At 52.1% G+C, this 21,825-nt stretch overlaps 1 protein-coding gene and 1 long non-coding RNA gene across 9 annotated transcripts in view; one reads left to right on the top strand and one right to left on the bottom strand.

Annotated features, from left to right (window-relative positions):
- Kazn (kazrin, periplakin interacting protein) overlaps nucleotides 1–21,825 on the bottom strand; it is a 921,379-nt gene that overhangs the window by 113,748 nt on the left and 785,806 nt on the right. For 2 of the 8 annotated variants that reach the window (XM_060379133.1, XM_021630958.2), the window contains exon 1: nucleotides 16,748–17,133. The exons of 5 other annotated variants lie outside the window; for them this stretch is intronic. In XM_060379133.1, the coding sequence (XP_060235116.1) occupies nucleotides 16,748–16,955 (208 nt within the window). In that variant the 5' untranslated portion in view covers nucleotides 16,956–17,133. Of the gene's footprint in view, nucleotides 1–6,028; nucleotides 6,182–16,747; nucleotides 17,134–21,825 lie in introns of those variants that run through there. One more of the 8 variants, XM_060379134.1, reaches the window with a different exon arrangement.
- On the top strand, nucleotides 17,259–21,193 carry LOC132652947 (uncharacterized). The gene is made up of 3 exons (XR_009590504.1): nucleotides 17,259–17,397; nucleotides 17,703–17,866; nucleotides 18,556–21,193. It is a non-coding gene; the product is annotated as an uncharacterized LOC132652947 (long non-coding RNA).

The following is a 21,825-nucleotide window of genomic DNA, read 5'->3' as shown; positions in this document are numbered from 1 at the left end:
ATCAGGGGTGCAGAGCTCCCCAGCACTGGCAGGCACCCTCACACCCGTGTAACTCCCCCCTCGTTATCCTCCAGCCTGACTGAACAGCTGCTTCAGGAGGGAATAAAACATGCTCCACATATTTCAAACGTCTCACTTAGGAAAACTAGCAGGACTAACTTCATAAACTGTGCTACAGTAAAGTCGCTTGCTTATGACGAGACAGGTCCCATGGAGGGTTGGGGTGGGAACGGAGGGCAGCCTCCGCCACAGCCAAGTGGCTGGGATTCCCAGATGGCGCCATCTGGGATGTCTCCCAGAGGGCACCAGATCACATCCTGGTGCCCCACATGAAACAGGATCCTCCCTCTGGAAGCCGGGTCCAGCCAGAGGAGAGGGGGCACTTCCGGCCTGGCTCTGTTTCCCACACTCCAGGGGGCCTGAGTCTCTAGCCAATCAAGTTAATTGAAAAATTACCTTGGGCTGAGAGAACACAGGCTGTGCTGAGGGGGCAGGCTTTCAGGGATCCTGCTGGTTGGTATCCAGCTCTCGGGGACTTTAGCAGTGTAGAGCCGAGGAAGGCTGGAGGACCTGGGGGACACTTGGCCTTCCAGGAGTTTTGTGGCTCCAGGGCTCTCTGCTAGGCAGAAGGCCATGAAGACGCCCAGCCTCGGACTGGAGCTGTAACTGAGTTGAGCGGAGAATCTGCTTAGCATGACCGAGGCTTTGGGTTCAGCTCCTGCACTGGGGGTGGCAGAGTATAACTACAATTCCAGCAGGAGAGGTGGAAGCTGAACCAGAGGTTCAATACTCCTGCAGTGAGGAAATCTACGCACAAAGAATAAGAAGCCAGCCCAAGGGTGCAGGCCGGTGAGTGTGGGTCCCGTTCACTTGGCTACCAGATAGTGTCCCCGGCAACACCTCATCCCAGGGTGTTACTCTGGGCTGGGCCACAGGACCGCCAGCACCCAGTCCTAGTAAGCAAAGGAAGCCTGAGATGCAGAACTGCCTCCAGATGAGTGAGGGGCTGCCTGTATTGCACAGGAAAAGATGGCGTCCTTACGCCCAGGATGCTCTGCAAATCCCAATATGGGCCCAGACTGCTAAATCCCAATATGAGGCCTTTAGCTTTGTGGTCAAAGTGCCGCCACATCTATTAGGTTTATTATTTCAACCCAGTGGTGAGTTTTACTGTCCTCATTAGAAGGATAAATGGTGGTTCAGCCTAGTAATCCATGGTGGGTGGTGCCGTGCAGCCTGGTCCTCCGCCTCCTCCTGCCTATCCCAGCATGCGGCCTCCTAGGCACACCCAAGCCTCTCCAGGCCGCTCTGTCCACTCCTGTCCTCCTAGGACCCCTGTCTGTAAGGACCAAGAGCATCAGTTCCAAAGTAGTCTGACCCATCTCTAGCCATCAGCTTCTGCTAGTTTTAAAACGGGAGACCATTGGGGACCCCATCACCTCCCCCACTTTCAGGAAGCCACATTCTTCAGGACTAGACCATGAAGGAATCCTCCTGGCTGTTCTGGACTCACAGGCAGGCTTTGAACTCACAGACATCTGCCTGCCTCTGTCTCCCAAGTGCTGGGATTAAAGGCAAGTGCCACCGTGCCTGGCTAAGAAAACTATTCTAAAAAATGATTTATTTGGCCAGGCTGGAGATGTAGCTTGCTTGGAAGGCTTGTCTAGCACGGGCAAGGTCCCGATTTCGATACCCAGCATGTTGAAATATGCCTATAATTCCAGCATTGAGGTGATGGAGGCAAGGGGATCAGAGTTCAGGGTCATCCTGGGTTATCGAGAGCACTCGAGGCCATCTTGGCCTAACCGAGTCCCTAACTAAAAGCAAAAAGAGGAAAAAGAAAAATAAGAAGAGGACAAGGAAAGCACTGGGCAATGTGACCCATGAACCAACTGTAAAACCAGGATCCAGAAAAATGTGGAGTTTGGGAAAGAGGGAGACATAATGCAGTGAGGGACAGTCCCCAGGAAACCCCACCACGGAGCTTCTTGTGTGGCTTCTGGCTTTAGGCACCACTGAGGAGGCAGTGTGGCTCAGTGGCGAGGGAGGAGCAGACTCTAGCCCCAGGAGTTTGGGGTGAATCTCTAACACCGGTCACTGGCCCCGGCAAACCACTCTGCTGCTCTAAGGCCCGGTGCCCTCATCTGTCTTACAAGGTTTACAAGAGCTTGAGTTGGTTGCTACATAAAAGAATTCACCGCAAAGAATTCACCGCAATTGAATCGGTTGCTACACTCTGGCATGTGAGAAGTACTCCTCAAGGTTGCTCCCTCCTGCTCATTCCTTGAGAGTCACATCACCTTCTCGTTCTCCTCTTGCCTGCCAGCGTTGTCCCCTGAGGACTTCTGGAACCTTCTGGCCCCAAGCTTTCAGGTAGAACATTCTTTGCTGACAAGTCTTTCAGCACAGGGCTTCTGGTAGCCAGCGGCCGCTGCTCCTTGCTGTGCTAATATAGGGGTTCAACACAGGAATCCTGTTCTGGCATTCTCCAATTTATGACCAGGGATGTCTGAAGCGGCTGCTGACATCCCAATAATACCTCCCATCCTCTCCACTAAAGACCTTGGCTGTCTGGCTCCCCCAACAGTTCAAAGGTCAGGCTGCTTCTAAGCCCGCAAGCTGCCTATTGGGAGAGCAGAGGGGGAAAGTATTTGAAAAATGTAAATGGAAGCACCCGGTGGCTTCCCACCCCCAACTCCCACCCAGCTCACAACCAGCTTGACAGGATACAAGACTGATACTGTGTGGACCTGAGAGCAAGAAGCAAGCAAGGGCTGCCTGTGATTTACCTGTTGGTGACCCTGTGGCCCATCCTGGCCCAGGTACGCTTGGCTCTCAACACCTTTGCGCCACGGCCTTCTGCAGCGCCACTGGTGGCAGGCAGGGCTGCAGGCCCCGCAGCTACGGCAGCCTCAACCCAGAAGCCCAAGAAATGCATCCCCAGCGACAGTTACCCTGGCACGAGCTGCAGGGGGAGAAGGGTCAGGACAGAGTTTCCCTGGTGTTCCCTTGCAAGCCTGCTGCATGCCTCCCACAGGAAAACAAAGCTACCAGATCGCAGACTTCAGCGTGTCCCCTGGATGATGGTGGCGAGGCGTCTGACTTCAATAACGGGGAGCTGGAGGTGAAGGGGGTGGGCAAGCACTGGATGTGGTGAGGTGGGGCCGGGGCTCAGTGCCAGAGAGCTTGGGGGGGGGGGTGTTCCATGCCCAGCACTAAAACTCAAAACTCAGAAAACAGAGGCCTGAAGGCAAAAAGTCTCTGGCATGCATGCTCCAGTCCTGCGTGTCAGCCCTCCCCTGCCAGGCTCTCTCCGGCTGAACTGTAGCTCCTGCCTCTCTCGCTTTGTCAGCTTCAAAGCATAGATACTGTGGACTACCCAGACCTTGGGCTGAGGACCTCTCTCCTGATATCTGCAGAATACTGCACATCCCTGGTGGCTGCCTGAATGGAAGGAAGATGATGGATGATCGCTGGGTTCACACGAATGGCAGGAGTGGAGGTCATAAAACAAAACAATGGCACACACACACCACAACACACCACACCACACCACACCACACCACACACACCACAACACAACACACCACACAGCACAGCTGGCTCGGGTTTTCAAGTGGCCCCGATGAGAGAGATATTTGCATTATCACTAACTTAGGATGAAAAATTAAAAAAAGGAGTAAGTAACCCCACGATCATTGTCCAGTCCCTCCTGGAATTGCAGGCCGAGCACCAACCTGGCTGGAGAGAACTGCTACCTACCAAATCAGTTGTGACAAAGAAATGCAGTGTCAACTTTGGTCCTTCCCTGTCTCCCTGACCCAGAGCAAGCCTCCTCTTAACATCCAGGAGGCCAAGTGACTCTTGGGACAAGCAGATTGCAATCTTGGGACAATCGCAGCAAAGGCCGGGCAGTTTTCAGGAAAGATGAGTCCAGTTATGCGACACCCTAGAGCCCGGGTGGTACTCAGAATCTGAGGGGAGCTATGTATTTTCTAATCTAGCATTTCCCCAGCACACATGCTGGTAAAGGGCTAATGCTTTGGAGATGGGGGGATGGGGGTAGCCAGCCCACAGCCAGCCCGAGGAGCAGACAGTGTGGACAGCTGTATGCTGTACAGAAGTATGAGGAGGGCGGTGGCAGGGACATCATGGTGAGGATCCACCCGGGACCCCATCGGAGTGGCAGCAGGCACTCTGGAGTGGGTGGTAGTCAGGTCCAGTTGACCAAGCCCCACAGGCAAAAAAGAAGGAGGGGAGGGGAATGAGGAGGAGGAGGAGGAAGAAGAGGCTTCCTCTGCTCTAGAGGAACTGCCTTAGCAGTCCAAAAAAAAAAAAGTTCAAGCCTGGCTATAGTAGCCTTTATTTGCCGACATTCATATTGCCAGAGTCAAGGAGACCTGGTCTATACAGCACCAGGCCAATGAGACCCTGTCTCAGCCAAACCAAACCAAACCTGCCAAACTAACACCAATAAGATCCACATTTCCACAGCAAAGGGCAGAGCCGCACACTCGGCTCCTTACCTCACAGGATGGATCTCCTCAGAGCTATGGCCTCCTAACCTACCGGTCCTGAATGTGGACATCATAAAACAACCAATCGGGGCTCAATAGTTGGCTCAGCGGTTAAGAGCATTGGCTGCTTTTCCAGAGGACCCAGTTCAATTCCCAGCACCCGTATAGCAGCTCATAACTGTCTGTAAAAGTGGATCAGACTCCCTCATACTTGAAGGTCAAACAACAAAGGTACGTTAAAACAAGCAAGCAAGCAAACAAACAAACAAAAACCTGTCAACAGTAAAAGGTTTCTGAGCACACAAAAATTAGCCCAAGGTCAAAGGTGTAATGAGCCCTAGGTGCTTCTGGCAGTGCTGCCCTGGGCCGCACCCTGCAACTTCCGCTGCAGCCTCGGTCTGACCACACACCATGCCCACTGCGCACGCACGCCCTCGTGCCACGCCATGCCACCCCAGTGGAAATGTCTGAAACTCCGCGGCTCAGAGCCAAGACTTCTGGGTTTTCACTGGACATATAGAACTTTCTGCCCTTAGAGACACATTACCAGCTTAATTACGGCAAACAAAGACTTTGGGTACTTTCCTCCCAGCATGCCTCAGTGTGCATCAAATGACCGCATCTTTGGATGGTGTTGCTTGGGCGCCTGCTTTTGAAAACAGCTTATTTGAGTTGCTGACTGTAAAACTCAGTCAGTAAATCTTGGCTGGGGATCAGGACAGCAATCCTGACACTCCCTGAGATGGCCCTGAACACACTTCTGCCGGTTTGTACTACGTGGTTATGCGCAGTCATGTTGTCAGGGTAACTGTTAAGTTACGGAATGAAAATATCGATCAACCCTGAAAATTACAGAGGCTACTCCTGTCTCCACAGGATCATAGTCAAGATCCATAGTCAAGTTAACTGCTTCAGAGCTCCAGGGGATGCCCTACCCTCTACTGACACCTACAGATACCCACACACAAGCGCACACACAGAAACACACAGAGGCACACACAAGAAAAAGTAATAAAATGGGAGAGATGGCTCAGCGGTTAAGAGCACTGGCTGCTCTTCCAGAGGACCTGGGTTCAATTCTCAGCATCCACATGGCAGCTCACAACTGTTTGAAACTCCAGTTCCAGGGGATCTGACACCCTCACACAGACGTACACGCAGGCAGAACACCAATGTACATAAATTAAAAATAAATAAATCATTAAAAATAATAAAATGAATATTTAAAATGCACAATTCAAAGATCCGTTTTCAGGTTTTTGTTTTGCCTATCTGGGTCAGGTATGAGACCTAGGAAATGACATTTAAACATAACATATTCCCAGGTGAGTCAGAGACAGATGGTCCAGGAGTCATGTATGGTGGCCTCAGGGACCACCACGGCAAAACAAACATCTTAAGTTTTTATAAACAATCTGGAACCAGCCAGAGAAACATTTGGGAGCCCTGACTGCATCTGAAGTGGTGACCACCCGTCACAAGGAGTCGATTTACAAGTTAGCTAACCGTACCATTCAGTCCCAGAGCGGCTTCAGAACGTCTGTCAGATACTTGTCCCGTGGGGTCTGCCTCCGTTTCCCCTACTGTGAAGTGAAGCGAAGCTCCTTCTCTGAAGGGCTGGTTCACTGACTGAAACTGTGGGCAGAGAAGGCAGCTGCAGGTCAAGAGCTAAAATTATCTCAGATATCTTTGGTACCTTCAGGACCCATTTACACAACACGGGTCTGACTTCACCGGCTTGTGACTGTGAGGTAGGATGTCTGGAATGCACTGACTTGGCAGACCCTAGCTCCCACCAACATCAAAGCCATGTACGACAGCAGCATCAGCGCGTCTCTGAGCCCTCGCTCTGCTGTCACCTGCCTACCTGGCATCCCCACAGATGGATTTGGTACTTGCTTTGATTCTCGACTTTCCCTTGTTCTGTGGCTATAAAAGTTCACGTAAATTCTCTGGAAAGGGAATCCCACCTGGGCTTTAGTCACTCACATTTGGCCCAGAATAAACTCTCCCACTCTCTTGGGAGCAAAAGCAGGGTTTTGTTATCAACACTATAAAGAGGGGTAAGGTCCCTTCTAGACGATTCCCACAGGGCAGACATTTGTACCTACACCCGAAGAGACACAGGAAAAGCGTACAGGAGTGACGGCCCTGTGACTGCCCCAGAAGCCAGAGTGAGCCTCTGTCTTTGACAGGGAGCATCCACGATGCAAGCTTGCCTCTTTCTCAGCCGCCAGAGCGGCAGAAGGACCTCAGAGGAACCAGGAAAGATATCGGCGGAGACGCCAGCCTACCTGACTGCGGGAGGCTTAAAGGAATGCTGCGGGGATCTGACCAGCAAAAGGCTGCCCTGGATCCTGGAAGACTCCCCGCCCAGGCCAGGCTGGTTATGGAGCCACAAACCCCAGGACTCCACAGAGATCACACCTAGAAGCCAGGACGAGGGAGCCCAGCACACAGTGACCAGAAGCAAAACAAACAAACAACAAGAACAATAACAACAACAAAAACCCGAACCAAATCATGGCCCCAGGGTGATGCCTTGTTAGAGGGCACCACAGGGCCCTGCCTGGTACTGTGAGCCTTGTAGAACTCCCCGCCTCCCAAAAAAACCCCAGCCACAGTGAAACCCCGGCCACCTTTCAGCTCTAGGCAGATTCCCCAGGCTAAGGAAACCCAAAGCTGAGTAGTCACAAATAATACACAAGGGCCGAGAGGTGGTAAGTCTGTTCTCCCATCCCCTCAGGTTACAACTGCAAACAGTCAAACTGGTGTCACAGCTGCAATCCTAGCACTTGGGAGGTGGCATCAGGAAAGGTTGGGAGTTGAAAGGTGAGCCTAGGCTAACAGTTTTTGAGATGTGGTTCAGTGGCTTCCGCCACTGTCTCCAAGCCAGAAAAACTGAGTTCAATCCCAGGGACCCACGTGGTTGAAGGCGAAAGCGGATTTCCAAAGGGCATCCTCTGGGTCTTCACACTTGTAAATAAGTAAACAAATGCAAATTTTAAACAAGCAGAAATAAGGAGTGTAGGATGCCCAGTACCAGCCTGGATCTATGGAACCCACTTCATAGAATTTACTTTAATCTACTCAGCCGTGGGGCTCAGCCTGCAAGAGGGTTCAAGACAGGGTCTGTCCACATATCACCACCTAAGTCCCTGATCCCCAAGGGTGCAGAGAAGTTCCCAAGGACCTAAAGGAAACAGTCCTCCTGGGCAGAGGGGAACGAGAGGCGGCCAGAGGAAGCGCAGACAGGCGCACAGCTCACAGCTCAACAAGCCTTCTTCCACAGAACCTTAGCAACAACAAAGCTGGCCAAAGGGATGTGGGGCAGGGCGCATGGAGGCTGGGCTTGGAAAGGCTGGAAAAACAGGCTCCACCGGTGGCTTTGGGGACCAGAACTTAAGAATGGATGAATCACAGACAAGAGCTGGCTTCCTCTGTCTCCTTAGCACCCGGCCAGGCCCTGTCTCCTGACAGCCACGGGACAGCAGGTTGAACAAAAGGCACAAGAATGCTGGGGGCTGCCTGGGCCCCCAACTAGGACATCTGAGGGCCAGGCTGTCTCTCTTACCACAGCAGAGGCTTGTGGGGTCACAAGACCAAGAACTGATACATGTGGGCGCCACTGGAGCCTAAGAATACAAGCCAGGGCATGGATGAAAATGGAGGTGCTGTGGGGGGAGGTCAGGAGGGGGGACTCAAACAAGTCAGGTTTAACTAGACTACGTGTCCACTGTCGACACCCATGGGAGAGAAAAGGACTCTGCTGATATCATTATTAGGTCACAGGGAAGCCGGAATGCATGGCACCTCCCCTAAAACCAACCTGACCCCAAAAAGGCAAAGGACAAAGGTTTTCAAAGTCTGGTCTACGGGATGTTGCATGAAAACGTGAGGATGGAATGTGGCTCGGCTGGTAGAGTGCTAGCCTCACGGCACACAAGGCCAAGGGCTGGATCCCCAGCATTGCATAAAGCAACAACAAACAAACAAACAAACAAACAAACAGCATTGTCTGTAAGTCGAAGCAGGAGGGTCAGAAGTTCAAGGCCAGCCGGAAATAAGCGCCCCTGTTTCAGAAAGGATTTATCATAACAACAAAAATAGCCCGCTCTCTTAAGCACATATTCTCTAACCTGGTGTGGTAATGCATACCAGTGGTATCAGAACGTTCTACTGTCTCTGCAAGTTTGAGGCCAGCCTGGTCTACACAGAGTTCCAGGTTAGCCAAGGCTATACAGTGAGACCCTGCCTCCAAAGAAGAAGAGCAGGAGGAGGAGGGGAAAAGGGAAGGAGAATTTGTTGTTGTTGTTGTTATTATTATTCAAGGTCATCCTCAGCTACAAGGCGAATTCTAGGCCAGCCTGGGAGAGCCACAGCTAAACAAACAAACAAACAAACAAACAAACAAAATAACCCTACTTAGTCAGCACCCCTGACTACTGTGACCTATCCCAGCAGCTTCCGCCTCCTGGGAGGAATCAATAAAGAGGAGAGAGAGCTACACCTCATTCGACTTTCATTAAAACCCATCTGATCATGTAGACCACCACTCGTGGCTTCTGGGTGTATGTCCCTTCCCAGGCTTCAGTTTCCCCACCACGGAACAGACTTACTCAGCCCTGCTTGGGCCTCCTACTCAAGGGTCTGTGTTCTGGGTTCCCACACAGCAAGGGCGGGCGGGGACGGAACGCCTCTTAGCGTGGATCAACTAGTGGGATTCCACTGGGAGGGGGTTAAGGGTGGATTCTCTGAAGGACAGTGAGGTAGGAGCAGCTCTGGGTGCTGGATGCCTCGGGGGTGAGGGGGAGCCAATAGGCCCGGCTCAACAGCTCACACACCTGCTAATCTCAGCATTTAGGAGGCTGAGGCAAGAAGGGCTGAGTGTGAGAAATGTGTCACACACACACACACACACACACACACACACGCATATGCCACTGCATGCTACAGTCTCAGAATTTAAGAGATGAAGGTAAGAGGTCCAAGAACTCAAGGTCATCCTCAGCTGTATACCAAGTTCAAGGTCAGCCTGGGCTACATGAGAACCTGTCTCACAAGGAAGCAAACCTAGAATTAATGTTTCCAGTATCTCAGCTTCTGCCGTGGATCAAAAACTACAGGGAATGATGGCCCTGCAGAAGGCAATCTGGAACAGACTTTTAGTACCCAATAACTTCTTTGGGTCTCAATGATTTCATCTGTAAGATGGGGAGAATGCCAGCTGTCTCTTGGCCACGGGAATCAACAGACCGTAGCGGGGAGCAAATGAGCTCACCATTAACAGGCCCTGTCCCCAGGAAAGGACGCATTCTTCCCCGCCCTAAGGAAAGGGCACATTCTTTCTTTTCTGCCTGGGTGCACAGGGTTTCAAAGTTACCAGCCTGGAGTCAGGGCTGTGCAGGTGGCTGTGGGAACAAAGGGCCCAGGAGACCCAGCCGTTGTTTTCACTTCTTTGTCGGCCTCCAGGGAGGGCCTTCTGAAGCTTCCACGCAATTAAAAGGCATGAACCACATTCAATGCCTGTGATAAAGTTACAGCCCAAACTAGCCCGAGCCACCTTCCTAATCCAGGCACCTGCAGATCAGCCACCAGGTGCCAGGTGTTCTCAGGTAGAGTTCCCCCAAACCCAGCCATGTTCACTGGGGACAGATGCCACACTGCCCTCCCTGTCCCCTCTCCACAGCCAGGGTTCAGGGCCAGGGCCGGACACATCGGGTCTCACATACCTGCAGCTCCCACCTGGCTGTGAATTCCTTCCAGATCGGGGGTTTCTGCAGGGCTGTGGGTACCGGGCAAGAGCTGAGAGGAATCCCCGTGAGCAGAGTCCCCCATCTGGCCTCTTCTGAAAGCATCCAAGCAGCAGACAAGGGAGAGCCTGAACTCGCCACCATCACGCAGGCTCGCACAGGGACTGCAGAGGAGGTGGTCCTTGGGAACTGATGGTGATCCCGATGTCCCACCTCCCCGGAAGGCACTCATCTGACACACACAACATCCAACACCTTTGCCGAGAGTCAATCCATTAAAATAACTCCACACACACGCACGTGCATGTGCTCGCGAGCACCTCCTCACTGCAGCTGCCCTCTCTGGAGTGTTTTAAGCCCTCAGTGACTCGGAGCCAGCACCGGGCTCCCTGGTGATCGCCTTGGCCAGCTTTAATGATGTGTTTGGCTTGGCTTATCTGCCGAGGTAAAGACCTGTCTGCTCACAAATCCACCGGCTCTACCGTATGTGACAGCGTGCCCTATGAGGACAGAGGAAGACGTCAGGGTGGTAGACGCTTCTTCCCTTGAGATGACTAAAAGAAACAGAACCCCTCCTTCCACCAGACTGAGTGACATACGGCCCAGGGAACTCAGAATGGAATATTACAGGGAACATCAGGGGCGTCTGGCCGCCATTGTGGAGAATCCCCAATGATGGGAAAGGCCAAAGCAGCAGCCAGTTCTTCCAAGACACTTGCTTGACCAAATCCCAGTATATACCCGCCTCGTGGTGTACATGAGGAATCCCAGCATGTGGGGGGTGGGGATCAGGGGATGGGACAGGAGAGGCAGGGGATCAGGGTTCAGCCGGGACTACAGGAGACTTTCACACACCAAAGAAACCAAAACCTCAGAAGCCGAGACAACAATGACATAGGTGGCATTTCACACACAGTCCCATTCACTTCAAGTCCTTTATGACCTTGAGGATTCCCCAGGCCCCTGATCGTGCCAACAGCACCAGGCCCCACAAGTAACAGGACACTAATTAGACTTCTGTCCAAGCTCTCAAGTGGGTAAAAGGAACCTCCATTTTATAGAAGGATAAACTGAGGCTTGGGATGTTCGGTAACTTACTGGATGCCACACAGCTTGGAAGGGGCGGAGCACAGGAGTTCTAACAGGTGTGTATTAATTTCTAGCATTGCTGTTGCTGTGCGGGGGGGGGGGGCACCCACCTGGAGGAGGATAAGATTCAGTCCAAAGCACTGAACCACCACAAAAGCACAGGGGGTCACCAGGGAAGCCAATCTTCAAAGCGGTTTATACCCCTGGTTACCTGACAGCACAGGCCCTGGTGACCTCTGCCCTGACTGGCTGCATGGGGATGGTTAATGAAGCCAGCTGATCTTAGTGGTCAGCTGCCAGGAGAACCCAGGGCCCAGCATGGAGTGGAAACTCTATCTCATCCTCTTCCTAGCAGAAGGCCCTTGTGGAGTGGGTAACAGAAAGATCTCTCACTAAAGTTGCAAACGCCCAAAGATGAGTGAATGCTGGCACTGCTTAAACCAGGACAAACGTTTTGCCTTTTGTGAGACAAAAAATGTAAAAGAAGCAGGTGATGGTGGTCGAGGCGGCACATGCCTTTTATCCTAAGGCTGAGAGGCACCTGAATCTCAGAATTTGAAGTCAGCCAGGTCTGAGATGGCCAAGGCTACACAGAGAAACCCTGCCTAGGAAACAAACAAACAAGCCCCCCTCCAAAACAAACAAACAAAAAAGTTAAAAGGAAAAAGAAGTTTAATAAAGGGTCTGCTTCCTTGAGTATGACACTCGGTTTTTCCATTCCTCCAAATTTAGGGTGGACCAGTACACTCCCAGGCTCTGCTACCCACTGCCTGTGTGACCTTGGGTGAGTCCCTCAACTTTTCCAAGCGCGGGTTTCCTTGGCAACCACATCTACTCCTGGCTGTTAGGAGGTCAGATTAAGACAAGCTTTCTTGTTTAGTTGAAGCTGAGATGGGCTCAAGAGAGAGGTGCACCAGGGTATTCTAACTGGTGTTCGGGCATGAAACAATAGGGAAACAAAGTAACAACGTCATCAAGAATTCAGAAAGGGTGGGGCGGGCTCAGGACCCAGCTCGGGCTTAGGAGATCCTGGAACACATATAAGTACTCTGGTTTGGTCTCTCCAGGGACTGCTTTCTCTCTTTTAAATTCTTATCTTCCATGCCTGGTGGTGGTAGCCCATGCCTTTCATCCCAGCACTGAGCAGGCAAGAGGCAGGCAGATCTCTGAGTTCAAGGCCAGCCTGGTCTACAGAGTGAGTTCCAGGCCAGCCAGGACTACACAGAGAAAGCCTGTCTCTAAACAAACAAACAAACAACAAAGGCCCAAAAGGTACATCGTAAACCAGACACCGTGGCCCGGGCTTCAATCCCAGCCCTCTAAAAGTAGATCAGAAATTCAAGGGATGGTGACGTAGCTGACTTGAGGCCAGCTTGTAACAGAGGGGATCATGTCTCAAGAACAAAGAAACAAAACAACAAACTAAAAACCAGCAAGTTAGAGGCAGACAGATTAAGCGTCTAGTCCACGGAGAAACTTCCTTTTCCAAACTTGGAATGTCAGCCCACCCGGTATGTCCTCTTACCTCAGGGTCTCAGCACCCCAAAGCCTCACTTTATAGGTCTCTGACCACACCTCCTAACACCGGGTAACCTCGGGTCCCACCAGCCAGAGCCCCTCCCAGCTCCATTCTCCTCCATGACACTTTCCCTCTTCCATTCCTGAAAAAGTCTACCTTGGTCACATCTGTTTATGGGAAGACTCCTCCCATGCATCTAAGCGCCTTGGAAACCTGATTGCCATTGTTTTTGCTACTATATCCCTGACAGCTCCAACAGCACAAGGCTCTGAGCAGGTGTTCAAAATATGACCGAATGGACAATGACTGGCAAGCAAAATTCTACTCATGTTTCTAGTTTAAGAACACTTAGTGGGGGGAAGGGTTGGGAGAGAGATGGCCCACTGGTTAGGAGCACTGGCTGCTCTTCCAGAGGTCCGTGGTTCGATTCCCAGCACCCACATGGTGGCTCACAACCACCTGTAATGGAACGGGATTCCCCCTTCTGGTGTGCATGAAAACAGAGCACGCATATACAGAAAATACCTCTAACAAACAAACAAATAAACAAAACACCTGGTGAGCACCTAGCTCATTCTGCAGTGCCTCTGAGATCATACAAGCAACCTGCATCCTCTGCTGTGGTCACTGGTCCATTTACCCTATGGGCTAGAGCATTTTCCTGGTCACTATCCCAGGACCATCACCCGTAGATCTCAGGGCAGGCATCCTGAGCAATGTCAAGGTGCCCAGACCTCCAGCCGTGGGCAAAAATGTCCCTTCCCAGACTGTTTCATCCAGCAAGGCATCTCTTCAGATCCTTAAACGGAACACCGTGTTCAGCGTGGGACAAACTGAAAGTCTAAGAGGAGTGGCTGCAGAGCCTGGCTGCAATGTTTATTTCCCCAACAGCTTCGGCTTGTGGTTCTAAGGCAAAGAGTTCCCATTTCCTTCCTAGAAGAAAACTCCCATAAACAGAAACCATTTCTGTGCTGGCTGCCGCCGGCATGCAGCCATCATCAAAACTCTGTCCATGAAGACACAGAGGCAATGGGATGCAAAGACGGCTCAGCAGTTAAGACCAGAGTTGGCCTCCTGGCGCCCACATCAGGTGGCTCACAACCACTGACGACTCTAGTTCCCTTCCAGGTGATGCGATCCCCTCCTCTGGCCTCTGAGGTTATCCACCCACGTGCACATAGACACATATACATGCACATGAATAAAAATTAAAATTAAGTCAAGCTTAAATTTAAAAAAAGGACCAGACACAAGGGCTGGAGTTGTAGCTCAGTGGTTAATGTTTGCCTAGCGTACACGAGGTCCTGGGTTTGAGTCCCAGCACCTCATGAAACTGGCGTGGTGGTGCGTGCCTATAAGCCCCGTGGTCAGGCTGTGAAGTCACGAGGATCAGAAACTGAAGGTCATCCTCAGCTACATATAGTTTCACGGGGCTACAGAAGACCCTGTAAAGGAAGGAAAGAGGATGGGAGAGAAGGAAGGGAGAGAGGAAGGCAGGGAAACGGAGATGAAGGCAGTGACTAACTGGAGAGAGGCCTGCTGCTGTGACTTGGTCTCCTGCAGGAATGCCACCAGTGATTTGGGAAAGGCCATCTCCAACACCCTCTCCCCTACAGGGATGTGCAAACACCGTGGAAAACAACCAGCGTCAGATGTAAGAGGCAGGCGTTTCCCATTCACAGCATGCCATGAGGATATTGTTATCATGAGCACAGGAATGGAGGCCATCCAGACAGAGTCAACAACTGTATCTCCACCCAGCCATCTTCCACACGTCTACGTAATAACAGCTTCCACAGCCACAACACATGGGCCTCAGATCCCTGAAGCCTTCTTACCGATGGGGCAAAAGTCATGACACACACGGTTCAAAAGGGCAGAGACAGGCAGACGGCATCACAGCCTAATAGGAAACTGAGTCCCTGGGTAGTGATAGGTGGTTCAGAAAGTATGCCAGGTATGAGACAGCCAGGACTAATGTTAATTATGCACTTGCTATGACACAGGCTAGGTGTTCACTCACTTGTTCTCGCTCTCTTCTTCTTTAAGAAAAAAATATATTTATGTATGGGGCACAGTAGGGGGTGCCATAGATGTGTGGAGGCCAGGGGACTACTCTCCTCTTCTGCCATGTGGATCCTTAGGGAACGGAACTCGGGTTGTTAGGCTTGGCAGGAAGTGCTGTTTCCCACTGAGCCATCTCACCTACCAGCTTTCTCTTTTATACTGGAGAGCAAACCTCGATCCTCAGATACGCTTGGCATGCGTGCTACCATTGAGCTGAATTGTACTTTTTGAGGCAGGGTCTCACTGAGCAGCCCAGGGTGCTTTGTAGCATCACCAGTAGTGAGCACCTGGAATGACAGGTATGTGCCTCTACGTCAGGCTGACACACAGCATCTTTTAAACGATCACATCCGTAGTGGGTACCAGTTTCCACTGCGGGTAAACGGAGTCTCAAGGAGACAGCATAACTTGCTTAACCTGTACGCTGTTGTACCCAGCTGGCTCCTTCTCAAAGGAAAAGAATTACTTGGCAGATAATCTGTGGGGCCCTCAGCCCAGGGTTACCTCCATGCTAGGCTTTGCCATGCAACAGACAAAACCTGAGGTGTCAAAGCCAGGCCTGGTAGCCAGTGCCTGTAATCCTAGCATGGCGGAGGATCTGGAGTTCAAGGTCGGCCTGAGATACAGCCTAAGACCCTGCCTCTGAAAAGATAATGTGAAACGCCAGCACCAAGGTTTAAGACAGTGAGAATTCTTAAGTGGCTCAGCCTCTGGGTTTTTCTGTCTCCAACTGAACGGATAGAACACAGCCTCACTCCAGGTAGGTTTCAGGGCACTGCACGAAAATTACTACAACACAGTAAGGTGTTCAATAATTAAAAAAAAAAAAAATCCGGTGCACTTCCGTTGCTCTTGGAAAAGTGTTCAAACTGAAGGATGACAGGCTCTTCTCGGAAAAGCCTGCAGACTTCCATCTAAATTGTTTTCCCCTCAGAGCCAGGCGGGTCCAGGGTTCCTGCCCCCACCCCATGACTTAACTTGGGGGCGGGCGGAGGGAGACAGCTGAGACAGGAATGGGCGCCCCCACGGGGCGCATTTAAAGACAGAGCACTGTACTCTACTTGGGGTGGATTGGCCAAACACACGCTATTAGATCCCGGTGCCTGAGCTTCCCACGGCTGCAATTTCTCCAGGAGTTAAAAGTGAACATAGCAATCTCTGCTCCGCTTGAGCAAATGCGAGTGGCGAAAGCGAAGGGACGCTCTTTTCCAAACTTAAGGCTACCAGATGGGTTACGGACACAGTACGGGAGCTCGACCCAACACTGCACACTTGCTCCGGGTCCTGCCAGGTGCCCTGAAGGCATCTGGCTTGCAGGACCCTGACAAACATGGATTTAAACTCTCCTTGTAGTGTTTTCGGGAGGTCGAGTCAGGGAGCCAGAGAGCCCAAGAACACAGCTCCTAAGCTGAAGAATTCCCAGGGGGCCATCCAAACAACTTGCACGGGGCTAGACCCTTTCCCACACTCTGAGTTCAGCCGGGAGCGGAGTCTGCGGGCGCCATGGGATCACAAGACCCTCACAGGCATGACCCTGACCTTTCTCCCTGCAGTCCTCTTGAGGTTCTGGATTGGGGGAGGGGCGCCTACGGCGACTCCCGAGACCCCAGCTCCCAAGCTGAAGAACTCCTTTAGCCCCGGCCGCCTCCCGGCCGCACCCACCCAGCGGCGCTTGGAGACACAACTTTGCCACCAGCAGCTCCGAGCTCCCGGCCCCGAGCGCCCCCGCGCGCCCGGTCCCGGCGGCTCCCGGACTCCGGGGCCTGCAGCCTTGCCGCCCTGCCGACCCCGCTAGCACCTACCCGCCTGGCTTCCACAGCCATCTGCTGCATCGGGGACTGTCCCAGCTCTTTGCTGCTCTCGGGGCCCAGCAGCGTCCGCGCATAGCTCGCAGGCTCCGGGCTCTGGGGCGCGAGCGGGCCCGGTGTCCCGCCCGCAGGACGGAGCCGGCTGGCCGTGTGCCGCAAGCTGGCGGACGCGCTCCCACGAGCCCGAGTCGGCCGCCCGCATCCCGTGTGCCCGGGACGCGAGTCCCCACGGCGGCGCGCGGGGCTCCGACGGCGGACGCCCGGCTCACAGCCCGCGGAGCCGCCGCCGCATCGGGCCGCCCACGCGCACCCGGACAGCGATCTCAGCCCCTCCGGACGCCGGGCAGTCCGCGGCCGCCGCACCGGAGGAATCCGGCGCGATCCTCTCACGTGGGAAAAACTCCAGATCCTGGGGCTCCTCCTCTCGTCCCTTCCGGGCTGAAGAGGTACCCTCTGGCCACACCCCTCACCCTCACACCACGCCCTCTACTCGACCACGCCCACGCTCCCCTCCTCCTTGGCGCCTACTCCTCCAGGCCCCGACACACTACCCCGCGTGTCTGGCCCCAGGCAACTTCTTGTCCGGTTCCCCCCCTCGAACCCTCCCTCCCCAGCACCTCCTAGAGAAACCCAGGATAAGAAAGGTAGGTGGCGATGTCCCAGGGATCCAGAGTCAGTACTCAGGCCTGAGTGCGCCAGAAGAAAGGCTGCAGGCCTGTGCTTGGCCCTCGTGGGTGCTGGCTGGTGAAGTGATGTCCTAGTGTTAGGGGACAGAGCTTTACTAGGCCAGCCAGGCTCAGGACGAGATAGTACTTTGGAGGATGGGCACCCACCCTTGGAGTGGGTATTCCAAGGGTTGGCCCCGCGCCTGTGAAGTGCTTTGCAGCTCGGAGACCCTTTTGATCTGAGATTACAATGCTCTTTAGAGGGACTAATTATTTCCCCGCAGCCCCAGGAGCCAGGGCTGGCTTCGCCCTCCTGTAGACTGCGGGGAGCCAAGCTGCACAGCCAGGTGGAGTTCCCGACCTCACCACCACTACCACCGCTTCCAAGCAGCGTGGACCCCAGGCCGCGCTCTATGACCCTGACTCTCCCTGTCCCAGCCTGACAGCTGTGAGTCTCTCCAACAAGCTATGGGAACAAAATTACTTGCCTCCAAGTCTGAAACTTTTACAGTCACTCCCCTGAGCGTGCAGGAGAAGCCCCGCCTCCCCTCCACCATGGCTTGGCTACTACCATTGCCTTCTATTCCCTTCCCCCTGGGAAACTGGCCCAGCTGGGGAGTCCACAATGGTGCCAAGACTCTCCTCTCTGTCCCCTAACTCCGAGCCCTGATCACCATGGAGGCCACGGGGCATGCCAAGAACTGCTGCCGGTGTCCCTAACAGTACAAGAAAACTGCCCATGTCTTAAACAGCCAGCCCTTCCAGCGGAGGGACCTGGCACCGAGCTTCAGCAAGGGCCTCGAGCCCTCTGCCTTTGCTAGAATGAGAAGCAGAACAGGAAAGCTTTCTCTGAATCCTTGAAGGTGGAAAAGCTGGGAACACCCTTTCCAGGCCCTGGATGCTGGAGAAATCTCATCTCGGAGACGCCTCCTGTGCTCCTGTGTGTGTGTGTGTGTGTGTGTGTGTGTGTGTGTGTGTGTTGGACTGGGGGGAGGTAGGCACAAGAGGGAAAGAAGATGAGACACAAATGAACACAGGAAGTGCTGAGGGAGGGAGGTTTCATTAGGGCATTCGGGCTGTGTTCTTTTGAGGTAACCTCTGCCCCTTATGTCCTGGTTATTTTTGATTGTCAACCAGATTTCACCCTAGAGCTGCCTGGGAAAAGAGAGCCCCCACTGAAGAACGGCATGGCTCATACTGGCCTGTGCTACTGTCTTCACTAATAACTGAGATGGGCGGGCCCAGTCCATTATGGGTGGTACCGTGTCTCGGCTGTATAAGAAAACCAGCTGAGCAGGAGCCACCCAGTGAGCAAACCAGCTAACGGTGTTTCCCCGTGGTTCTTGCATTGCCCTGACTTCCTTCAATGATGGACTGTGACCTGAAAATATAAGCTGAGGTAAACCCTTTCCTCCCTTAAATTGCTTTTGGTCCTGGTGTTTATTACAGTAACAGAAATCAAACTGGATCACCTTGTCTAGTAAATGTTTTGCAGAAGCTGGACATTGTGGCTTAGCAAGCCGTGGCAGGAGGAATTCCAGGCCAGCCTCAGCAGTACAGTGAGTTCCCAGCTAGCCTAAGCTACAGTATCAAACTCGGCCTAGGAGAACAGCAACAACAAAATAAAGCTGCTTAGAATTTCACTTCCACAAAGAAGATACTTTTCCCACAGTTCCTAAAGTAGAATGAACTCCTGTCCACATTCTGTTTCCCCACTTCCTGTTTTTTTTTTTTTTGGTTTTTGGTTTTTCTGGTTTTCCATACAGGGTTACTCTGTATAGCTCTGGCTCTCCTAGAACTCACTCTGTAGACCAGGCTGGCCTCAAAATGATAGAGATCCACCCGCCTCTGCCTCTCAAGTGATGGGATTAAAGGCGTGTGCCACCATGGCCAGATTTTTTTTTTAATTCATATAATTCATTATGTTGCCCTAACTACTCTAGAACTCACTAGGTAAGAGAAGGTGGCCTTAAACTTGCATTGATTCTCCTGCCTGAGTGTTGATGATTACTGGTATGAGCCACCATGCCTATTTTCCCAGTCTTGTTAGAGACATGCCCTTAACTCCAAGATAAGGGAAAACACCGCCAGAGCTTGGGAAGATAACACTGGGGCGTGGCAGGGACTTTGTGATCTGTCCCCGTGGAGGAAACCACAGACTTCATGCACAGGAATTCAGGCCCAGTGTCTCCAGGCACTCTTCTTAGTTTGGGATGTTGATAATTCTTTAAAATTGCAGAGCAAGGGGCCAGAGGACACAGGTTGAGTCCCAGCACCCGCATGGCCGCTCAAACAACTGTAACCCCCGTTCCAGTGAATCTAAGGCTTTTTTCTGACCTCACTGGGCACCAGGCACCCATGTGGTGCACAGACATACATGCAAGCAAAACACTCATACACGTAAAATAAATACATCTTAAAAAAAAAAAAAAAGGAACAACCTCCAGAATAGAGGAAGAGTAACAAAGCAAATGTGACTACAAGTATCCATGTAGCCTGTTGGCTACAGATTCTCTCTCCAGGGCAACTTCGAAGAAGCTTGCACATTTCGGTCATCCCGGCCATTCCCAAGGTCACAGCCCTGGGGAATTTCCACTGCTCTCCTTACTCAGCATAGTTAGGCCCTGGCTGAGTGTGTGAGTTTGTGTTCACGCCCCACGCTGAAGATCAGAACATCACATGAAAGATGGATTCACTTTACTTTCTCTAGTTTTCTGGGGGTTTCCGGGATGCCTGGGCTTCCCCTCCCCCGATCCCAGTCTCCTGCTCACGGCGTTCCTTGCAGGCAGGATCCTGCTAGTCAAGGCTGAGCCAGGTAGTCCGCCAGAACACTGTCTGCTAGGTGCTACCTCCAGGAATCTTCTGGGAAACACTGGGCCCTCATTCCTGTGCACAACTCTGTGGTCTCTTTCACAGGAAGTGAGCACAGTCCCTGCCAAGCCTTAGAAGGCCACCCAAGGCCCAGGAGACCTTTCTGTTCAGATCCACAAGAAGATCTGGGAGCCAGGTACTGAAAACTCATATCTGCCTGGAGTGGCCTAGATAGGCCCCACAAAGGAACACGTCAGGGATAGCTGTTAACAGGGGTTCCAGCTGTGAGTTCACAGGGATTCCGGGGTTGCGGAGGGCCTTGTGCTGGGATTCACGGCTTCAATGATGTTTCAAAATTCTTAAATGTGTGCATGTGGCTCATCTTGTGCTCATGTGTGCATTCATGTGTATGGAGCCTGCGGACTAGCTTGGGTGCCACCTTGTGCCTGGATTTTCATTTTTTTTTTTGGTTCTTTTTGTTTTTCAAGACAGGGTTTCTCTGTGTAGCTTTGGCTGTCCCGGAACTCACCCTGTAGGCCAGACTGGCCTCGACTGGAACTCTCAGAGATCTGCCTGCCTCTGCTTCCTGAGTTATTTATTTTTGTTGTTGTTATTATTTTCAGACTAGGGCCTTGTGTTGCCCTAAGACCTAGAAATTCACGCTTGCGAAGGACCTACTGGAAACCATTGCTGGGGGAAGCTATGGTGGGGGTTCAGTTTGCTCTGTCTTTCGCCTCTGCTGGGTAGCAGAAGGGAAGACGTAGACATCAGAAAGGGGGTTGGGGTTGATGCATTCCCATCAGCCCTGTGTAGACTCGTTTGACCGTCCGGAGGATTTAGAGCCCAGTGGTTGGGAAATCAAGAGGTGAGGGAGAAGCACAGTCCAGCCAGTGGGCAGGGACTGCTGTGGTCTGGGCTCTGTGGTATCCCCTGACCCTGACCTCAGGCTGACAGAGAGCCACTAAATAATAATAATAATAATAATAATAATAATAATAATAATAATAATACAAAAGAGCCTTGGGACACAGGAGTCAGTATAGTTCCTTGCACTGTGCCTCCTCATACATTAGATTATAGGACACTACAAGACAGATTGGCTTTCAAGGGACAAAACCCAGCAATGTCCTATTTGGATGTACTACTGTGCTGGCCAGCTGCTTCAAGTTACACATTTGAGTCCATGGGAGATGTCTGGGCCCTTTTTCTTGATTATGTTTCTATTATAATATTATATATTTTTAAAATGTATTAATTTTTTTTTTGAAGTCACGGTCCTTCTAGCTCTAGCTGTCCTGGAACTAACTCTGTAGACCAGGCTGACCTCAAACTCACAGAGATCTGCCTACCTCTGCCTCTCCAGTGCTGGGTTTAAAGGTGTGTGCCACCACATCTGGCACAAAACATGCATTCATTTATATTTTGTGTGTGTGCGTGCTGCAGTGTGTGTGTGGAGGTCAGGAGATAACCTTTTGGAGATGGTTTTCCCTTTCCACCATTATGTGGTTTCTAAGGATGGAAACTCAGGTCATTTGGTTCAAAAGGCACGTTCTTGGACCACTGTGATAGCCCACCAACCTTTTTTATTTATTGACA

This window comes from Meriones unguiculatus, chromosome 3 (assembly GCF_030254825.1).
Source record: "Meriones unguiculatus strain TT.TT164.6M chromosome 3, Bangor_MerUng_6.1, whole genome shotgun sequence".
NCBI classification, from domain to species: domain Eukaryota; kingdom Metazoa; phylum Chordata; class Mammalia; order Rodentia; family Muridae; genus Meriones; species Meriones unguiculatus.
This window is presented reverse-complemented; position numbering and strand designations above follow the sequence as displayed.